Source organism: Medicago truncatula, unplaced genomic scaffold, assembly GCF_003473485.1.
Source record: "Medicago truncatula cultivar Jemalong A17 unplaced genomic scaffold, MtrunA17r5.0-ANR MtrunA17Chr0c24, whole genome shotgun sequence".
NCBI classification, from domain to species: Eukaryota; Viridiplantae; Streptophyta; class Magnoliopsida; order Fabales; family Fabaceae; genus Medicago; species Medicago truncatula.
The window spans coordinates 17,815-26,982 of record NW_024340371.1 but is presented as its reverse complement, the minus strand read 5'-3'; the positions used below and the strand labels follow the sequence as shown (position 1 = coordinate 26,982).

Genomic DNA, 9,168 nt, shown 5'->3' with positions numbered 1-9,168 from the left:
TTATTATTCTTAGACCTTTGCTTGTAGACTTCATTTACAGCCTTGATTCTTTCTCGCACTTGCTCATGTAGTTTCATCATTGATTTGAGTTTGGCCTCTGCATCTGGATGAACTAGTTCCTCCTTTGGCATAGCCATCAGATCCAATGGCAAGTAAGGATTCACACCATAAACAACTTCAAAAGGAGAATGGTTAGTAGCATATGTATGGGATCGATTGTAGGCAAATTCGGCATGAGCTAACTTCAAGTCCCAATCCTTTTGAGTTTTATTAACCAAGCCACGCAGCAAGGTACCAAGAGTTCTATTAGTCACCTCTGTTTGCCCATCGGTTTGAGGGTGATGGGAAGTACTAAACAGCAACTTAGTACCCAATTTCCTCCATAATGTATTCCAGAAATAACTCAAAAACTTTGAATCACGATCGGAAACAATAGTTTTAGGAACTCCATGTAAGCGCACAATCTCACGAAAGTAAAATCAGCAACGTTACTAGCATCATCTGTTTTGTGACAAGCTACAAAGTGTGCCATCTTTGAAAACCTATCAACAACAACCATAATTGCATCCTTACCTCGCTGTGTGCGGGGCAAAGCCACAATGAAATCCATGCTCACGTCCATCCAAGGACCATTAGGTGTTGGTAATGGAGTATATGCCCCTGGTTTGAAAGAACTCTTCGCCATATGACAAGTAACACACTTGCTAATGACCTTTTGCACATCTCCTAACATCTTTGGCCAATGAAAGTGTTCTTTTAAAATCTCCAGGGTCTTTGTAATGCCAAAGTGACCAGCTAAACCCCCACCATGAGCCTCACGAACTAGCAACTCACGAATTGCATGCCTTGGAATGCAAAGCCGATTCTCTTTGAACAAAAATCCACCCTGCATTATATACTTTCCAGATGCTCCATTTTCACAGTTAGAGTATATTTCACCAAAGTCTACATCATCTTTATAATAGTCTTTCAAAGTCTCAAAACCAAGTAAGCGAGTTTCGAGAATTGAAATCAAAGCATACCTCCTTGAAAGTGCATCAGCCACCACGTTACTCTTACCATCTTTGTATTTTGAAGAGAAATTAAAAGATTGAAGAAATTCAACCCATTTAGCATGCCTTGGACTCAACTTTTGTTGTCCGTTGATATACTTTAGAGACTCGTGATCTGAATGCAACACAAAGTGGTTAGAACGCAAATAATGACTCCAATGATCAAGAGCTCTTACAATGGCATAGAACTCCTTGTCATAGGTGCAATAGTTCAATCGAGCTCCCCCAAGTTTCTCTGAGAAATAAGCTATAGGCCTTTTGTTTTGTATCAAAACAGCTCCAATGCCAACCCCACTAGCATCACATTCGACCTCAAATGGTTGAGTGAAGTTGGGCAAAGCTAAAACAGGAGCTTCACAAAGCTTTAACTTAATCAATTCAAAAGCCTTTTGTGCTTGCTCATTCCACACAAACGCACCCTTCTTCAAACATTCAGTAATAGGGCTTGTTATAGTGCTAAAATTCTGGATAAAGCGTCGATAAAATGATGCAAGACCATGGAAAGATCTCACCTCCGAAACTGTTGTAGGACTTGGCCATGTTTTGATAGCATCCACCTTTGTTGGATCAACCGATACTCCATCTTTAGACACAACGTATCCAAGAAACACCACACTTTCAACCAAGAAGTCACACTTCTCCTTCTTCCCATAGAGTTTTTGTGCTCTTAGGGTCTCAAAGATATGTTTTAAATGAGTGAAATGCTCCTCACTAGACCTGCTATACACCAAGATATCGTCAAGGTAAACAACAACAAACTTACCCAAAAAAGGCTTGAGTACTTCATTCATGAGCCTCATGAAGGTGCTAGGTGCATTCGTGAGTCCAAACGGCATAACCAGCCATTCATATAGACCATGCTTGGTCTTGAACGCCGTCTTCCATTCATCACCTTCACGCATTCTGATTTGGTGATACCCACTCCTTAGATCGATTTTTGAGAATATAACCGACCCATGTAACTCATCAAGCATATCATCTAACCTTGGAATGGGAAAGCGATATTTGATGGTTATGTTGTTCACTGCCCTACTATCAATACACATTCTCCAGGAACCATCCTTCTTAGGAACCAGCAACGTTGGGACAGCACAAGGACTCATTGATTCACGCACATAACCCATGCTGATCAATTCTTCAATTTGCCGTTGCAACTCTTTTGTCTCCTCCGGATTACACCTATAGGCCGCTTTGTTTGGTAATGGAGCTCCGGGAATTAGATCAATTTGATGCTCAATTCCACGAATAGGTGGCAAACCAATTGGTAATTCAATTGGAAACACATCTTCATACTCACCCAAAACAGCCTCCAATTGTTGTTTAAGAGGGGTTTCGATATCATCCTGTTTAGTATTCTTTGCAATCAACAGGTAAACTAATTCACCATTATCAATAGCATTTTTCACTTCATTTTCAGTAGCAAACATAGTGAGGCTAGGCTTTTTACCTCTTTGTGTAGTCATGGAACGAACTTCACTTGATGCCATAGGTTTCAGCACCATCTTCTTGCCTTTGTAGTTCAATTCATACTCATTTGATCTTCCTCTATGCGTCACATCTCTATCAAATTGCCAAGGACGTCCCAGAAGTATATGACTCGCATCCATAGGCACAACATCACACAAGATCTCATCAACATAAGACCCCATGGTTAACCCCACACTAGTCTGTCTTGTAACTTTTATACTACTCCCATTGTCCAACCAATGTAGTGCATAAGGTTTAGGATGTTTTGTTGTAAGTAATCCTAATTTAGACACCATTTCAGTTGAAGCTGCATTGGTACAACTACCTCCATCCACAATGACACTACACCATTTATCCTTCACTTGACACTTAGTGTAGAAGATTTGATTCCTTTGATCCCCATCCAAGGGTGCAGTTTTAGCTTGTAAAGTTCTAAGCACCAAAGTATCATAGATGGGAGGTCCATATTCTTCTACCTCATTGTCGACATCTTCGACAATTTCAAGTCCATCCATGTCAACATTGCCACCAGATTCTTCCTCTTCCTTAATCAACTCATCACGCATGCTAACCGCTTCTCTGAGGGTCACAACTCTTTTATTAGGGCAAGCTCTAGCATAGTGTCCAAAGCCTTGACACTTAAAACACCTAACCGTCGACAGGCTAGTCTCTTTGGATGCAGCACTAGATTGTTTAGGAGTAGGCTCAACCTGTTTTGGTTGAGTCACATTTGGTTTAGTGCTAGGGGCTGCAGCTGCACTACCTGATACACCTCCCTTGGACCAACCACTTGAACCACCAGCATTATATCTGCTCTTATTTTGATTTTCAATTTTTAAACACAAGGTGCTCAAAGTGTTGAAGTCAGAATAATTACATAGCTCAACAGCAAATGCTATGTTCTTATTCAGACCACGAAGAAAACGACTCATTCTTTGCTCTTCATTTTCCTCCAACTCACCCATTAAACATAGGTTTTCGAATTCATCAATGTACTCAGTAACACTCATTTTACCTTGTACTAAATCTGAAATCTTCTTATACAAGTTCAATCTGTGGTTCGATGGCACATACCTTTTGCGCAACTTTCTTTTCAAGGACTCCCAAGAACTGATTTTCTCCTTCCTATCTCGTATTCTTCGAGCCTTCAAGCCCTCATACCACAACGATGCACTTTTGCTAAGTTTCAGAATAGCATACTTACAACGCTTCTCATCGTCAAGATCCTTGAAGTCAAACATTCTATCGATCTTGCGCTCCCATTCCAAATAAACCTCCGGGTCTGCACTGCCATTGAATTCAGGTAGCTCGGTGATTTTGAATTCATCCGCGTTTGGACGTGGTTCACCCCTTCTAGACCTCCATCGTTCATCTCCCGGATTGACGCTCCTTAAGGCTTCACGCAATCTGTCCATGAAATCATCGCTGTTGAAATCCACCATTGTCACGTAACAAGGATTCAGAGCCAAAGCTCTGATACCACAAATGATACGAATTAGAGTGCTTTAATCCGTAAGGGTAGCGGAAGCAAACAACCAATAACGAAGATACTAGGTACCACCCTTATTAGTTGAATTCTGCTAAGTGTTTTTGGATAGTTTTCGTATTTTAGTGAAACAGCAAGGGATAGGCAATGTTAGACTACACCAATAGTTTAACAAAGAGATTAGCACTCAACACCAATTGAGCTAATCGGATTATTATCAAGACGTCACTTGCTAATAACCTTTCGAAAATGTAGACACAAATTCTGGGTAAGCTTGAACTGTTCTATCTCTACATTACAATGTCCAGCAAGCATGGCATATATAGCCGAAATACAATGCAAAGATAATAAAAACTGATAATAAAGTACAGCATAAAAGGCAATTATACTAATACTAAAATGACATTATTCCATCAGCTATGTAACTCCTGTTCCAATGACTGGCTGGGCGAAATTAAGGCCTTGAATTTGTCTTTAATGCTCCTTATTTTGCTCCTTTGTAACTGCTCAGAATAGGATTTAAATGGCTGATTTATTTGTCTTTAACTTGGTGATTAAAAATGACGGCACAGTCCAGAAATAATTAAATGGTTAAAATAACCAAGTAATTAAACTCAGTCCTTGATGATGATTAGCAAAGGACCCCACGCCACTAGCTCCTTGGTGATTGTCACGTGTGCTGATTTCAAGCTCTTCTGGATCAATTTTCGCATCATCCCCTCCCCCTTTGAAAGGAATTGACCTCAATTCTTGAATACCATCATCATCCAAATATGGTGAGAGATCTCCAATATTGAAAGTTGCATGTACTCCATATTCTCCGGGCAAATCAATCTTGTATGCATTGTCATTGATCTTTGATATAACTTTGAAGGGACCATCAGCTCTAGGCATGAGCTTATTCTTTCTTTTGCTTGGGAATCTCTCTTTTCTCAAATGGACCCATACAAGATCACCTTCGTTGAACAACTTAGGCTTATTATTCTTAGACCTTTGCTTGTAGACTTCATTTACAGCCTTGATTCTTTCTCGCACTTGCTCATGTAGTTTCATCATTGATTTGAGTTTGGCCTCTGCATCTGGATGAACTAGTTCCTCCTTTGGCATAGCCATCAGATCCAATGGCAAGTAAGGATTCACACCATAAACAACTTCAAAAGGAGAATGGTTAGTAGCATATGTATGGGATCGATTGTAGGCAAATTCGGCATGAGCTAACTTCAAGTCCCAATCCTTTTGAGTTTTATTAACCAAGCCACGCAGCAAGGTACCAAGAGTTCTATTAGTCACCTCTGTTTGCCCATCGGTTTGAGGGTGATGGGAAGTACTAAACAGCAACTTAGTACCCAATTTCCTCCATAATGTATTCCAGAAATAACTCAAAAACTTCGAATCACGATCGGAAACAATAGTTTTAGGAACTCCATGTAAGCGCACAATCTCACGAAAGTACAAATCAGCAACGTTACTAGCATCATCTGTTTTGTGACAAGCTACAAAGTGTGCCATCTTTGAAAACCTATCAACAACAACCATAATTGCATCCTTACCTCGCTGTGTGCGGGGCAAAGCCACAATGAAATCCATGCTCACGTCCATCCAAGGACCATTAGGTGTTGGTAATGGAGTATATGCCCCTGGTTTGAAAGAACTCTTCGCCATATGACAAGTAACACACTTGCTAATGACCTTTTGCACATCTCCTAACATCTTTGGCCAATGAAAGTGTTCTTTTAAAATCTCCAGGGTCTTTGTAATGCCAAAGTGACCAGCTAAACCCCCACCATGAGCCTCACGAACTAGCAACTCACGAATTGCATGCCTTGGAATGCAAAGCCGATTCTCTTTGAACAAAAATCCACCCTGCATTATATACTTTCCAAATGCTCCATTTTCACAGTTAGAGTATATTTCACCAAAGTCTACATCATCTTTATAATAGTCTTTCAAAGTCTCAAAACCAAGTAAGCGAGTTTCGAGAATTGAAATCAAAGCATACCTCCTTGAAAGTGCATCAGCCACCACGTTACTCTTACCATCTTTGTATTTTGAAGAGAAATTAAAAGATTGAAGAAATTCAACCCATTTAGCATGCCTTGGACTCAACTTTTGTTGTCCGTTGATATACTTTAGAGACTCGTGATCTGAATGCAACACAAAGTGGTTAGAACGCAAATAATGACTCCAATGATCAAGAGCTCTTACAATGGCATAGAACTCCTTGTCATAGGTGCAATAGTTCAATCGAGCTCCCCCAAGTTTCTCTGAGAAATAAGCTATAGGCCTTTTGTTTTGTATCAAAACAGCTCCAATGCCAACCCCACTAGCATCACATTCGACCTCAAATGGTTGAGTGAAGTCGGGCAAAGCTAAAACAGGAGCTTCACAAAGCTTTAACTTAATCAATTCAAAAGCCTTTTGTGCTTGCTCATTCCACACAAACGCACCCTTCTTCAAACATTCAGTAATAGGGCTTGTTATAGTGCTAAAATTCTGGATAAAGCGTCGATAAAATGATGCAAGACCATGGAAAGATCTCACCTCCGAAACTGTTGTAGGACTTGGCCATGTTTTGATAGCATCCACCTTTGTTGGATCAACCGATACTCCATCTTTAGACACAACGTATCCAAGAAACACCACACTTTCAACCAAGAAGTCACACTTCTCCTTCTTCCCATAGAGTTTTTGTGCTCTTAGGGTCTCAAAGATTTGTTTTAAATGAGTGAAATGCTCCTCACTAGACCTGCTATACACCAAGATATCGTCAAGGTAAACAACAACAAACTTACCCAAAAAAGGCTTGAGTACTTCATTCATGAGCCTCATGAAGGTGCTAGGTGCATTCGTGAGTCCAAACGGCATAACCAGCCACTCATATAGACCATGCTTGGTCTTGAACGCCGTCTTCCATTCATCACCTTCACGCATTCTGATTTGGTGATACCCACTCCTTAGATCGATTTTTGAGAATATAACCGACCCATGTAACTCATCAAGCATATCATCTAACCTTGGAATGGGAAAGCGATATTTGATGGTTATGTTGTTCACTGCCCTACTATCAATACACATTCTCCAGGAACCATCCTTCTTAGGAACCAGCAACGTTGGGACAGCACAAGGACTCATTGATTCACGCACATAACCCATGCTGATCAATTCTTCAATTTGCCGTTGCAACTCTTTTGTCTCCTCCGGATTACACCTATAGGCCGCTTTGTTTGGTAATGGAGCTCCGGGAATTAGATCAATTTGATGCTCAATTCCACGAATAGGTGGCAAACCAATTGGTAATTCAATTGGAAACACATCTTCATACTCACCCAAAACAGCCTCCAATTGTTGTTTAAGAGGGGTTTCGATATCATCCTGTTTAGTATTCTTTGCAATCAACAGGTAAACTAATTCACCATTATCAATAGCATTTTTCACTTCATTTTCAGTAGCAAACATAGTGAGGCTAGGCTTTTTACCTCTTTGTGTAGTCATGGAACGAACTTCACTTGATGCCATAGGTTTCAGCACCATCTTCTTGCCTTTGTAGTTCAATTCATACTCATTTGATCTTCCTCTATGCGTCACATCTCTATCAAATTGCCAAGGACGTCCCAGAAGTATATGACTCGCATCCATAGGCACAACATCACACAAGATCTCATCAACATAAGACCCCATGGTTAACCCCACACTAGTCTGTCTTGTAACTTTTATACTACTCCCATTGTCCAACCAATGTAGTGCATAAGGTTTAGGATGTTTTGTTGTAAGTAATCCTAATTTAGACACCATTTCAGTTGAAGCTGCATTGGTACAACTACCTCCATCCACAATGACACTACACCATTTATCCTTCACTTGACACTTAGTGTAGAAGATTTGATTCCTTTGATCCCCATCCAAGGGTGCAGTTTTAGCTTGTAAAGTTCTAAGCACCAAAGTATCATAGATGGGAGGTCCATATTCTTCTACCTCATTGTCGACATCTTCGACAATTTCAAGTCCATCCATGTCAACATTGCCACCAGATTCTTCCTCTTCCTTAATCAACTCATCACGCATGCTAACCGCTTCTCTGAGGGTCACAACTCTTTTATTAGGGCAAGCTCTAGCATAGTGTCCAAAGCCTTGACACTTAAAACACCTAACCGTCGACAGGCTAGTCTCTTTGGATGCAGCACTAGATTGTTTAGGAGTAGGCTCAACCTGTTTTGGTTGAGTCACATTTGGTTTAGTGCTAGGGGCTGCAGCTGCACTACCTGATACACCTCCCTTGGACCAACCACTTGAACCACCAGCATTATATCTGCTCTTATTTTGATTTTCAATTTTTAAACACAAGGTGCTCAAAGTGTTGAAGTCAGAATAATTACATAGCTCAACAGCAAATGCTATGTTCTTATTCAGACCACGAAGAAAACGACTCATTCTTTGCTCTTCATTTTCCTCCAACTCACCCATTAAACATAGGTTTTCGAATTCATCAATGTACTCAGTAACACTCATTTTACCTTGTACTAAATCTGAAATCTTCTTATACAAGTTCAATCTGTGGTTCGATGGCACATACCTTTTGCGCAACTTTCTTTTCAAGGACTCCCAAGAACTGATTTTCTCCTTCCTATCTCGTATTCTTCGAGCCTTCAAGCCCTCATACCACAACGATGCACTTTTGCTAAGTTTCAGAATAGCATACTTACAACGCTTCTCATCGTCAAGATCCTTGAAGTCAAACATTCTATCGATCTTGCGCTCCCATTCCAAATAAACCTCCGGGTCTGCACTGCCATTGAATTCAGGTAGCTCGGTGATTTTGAATTCATCCGCGTTTGGACGTGGTTCACCCCTTCTAGACCTCCATCGTTCATCTCCCAGATTGACGCTCCTTAAGGCTTCACGCAATCTGTCCATGAAATCATCGCTGTTGTAATCCACCATTGTCACGTAACAAGGATTCAGAGCCAAAGCTCTGATACCACAAATGATACGAATTAGAGTGCTTTAATCCGTAAGGGTAGCGGAAGCAAACAACCAATAACGAAGATACTAGGTACCACCCTTATTAGTTGAATTCTGCTAAGTGTTTTTGGATAGTTTTCGTATTTTAGTGAAACAGCAAGGGATAGGCAATGTTAGACTACACCAATAGTTTAACAAAGAGAT

General features: G+C 40.5%; 2 protein-coding genes across 2 annotated transcripts; both read right to left on the bottom strand.

Annotated features, from left to right (window-relative positions):
* Positions 1-3,448: 3,448 nt before the first annotated feature.
* On the bottom strand, positions 3,449-3,961 carry LOC120577869 (uncharacterized; the record flags this gene model as incomplete). The annotated part of the gene is made up of 1 exon (XM_039829762.1): positions 3,449-3,961. A coding segment is annotated over exon 1 (513 nt), but the record flags the coding sequence as incomplete, so codon positions are not given.
* Positions 3,962-8,068: 4,107 nt separating this feature from the next.
* LOC120577870 (uncharacterized) lies at positions 8,069-8,959 on the bottom strand. Its single transcript, XM_039829763.1, has 2 exons — positions 8,155-8,959; positions 8,069-8,080 (listed from the first exon to the last, which is right to left on the bottom strand). Exons 1-2 carry the CDS (start codon positions 8,941-8,943, stop codon positions 8,069-8,071), a joined length of 801 nt encoding a protein of 266 aa, XP_039685697.1. The 5' UTR covers positions 8,944-8,959.
* Positions 8,960-9,168: the final 209 nt, after the last annotated feature.

What these genes read in the sequence shown, in the direction of transcription:
- LOC120577870 (XM_039829763.1), bottom strand. Translation starts at nt 8,943, where the DNA reads ATGGTGGATTACAACAGCGATGATTTCATGGACAGATTGCGTGAAGCC.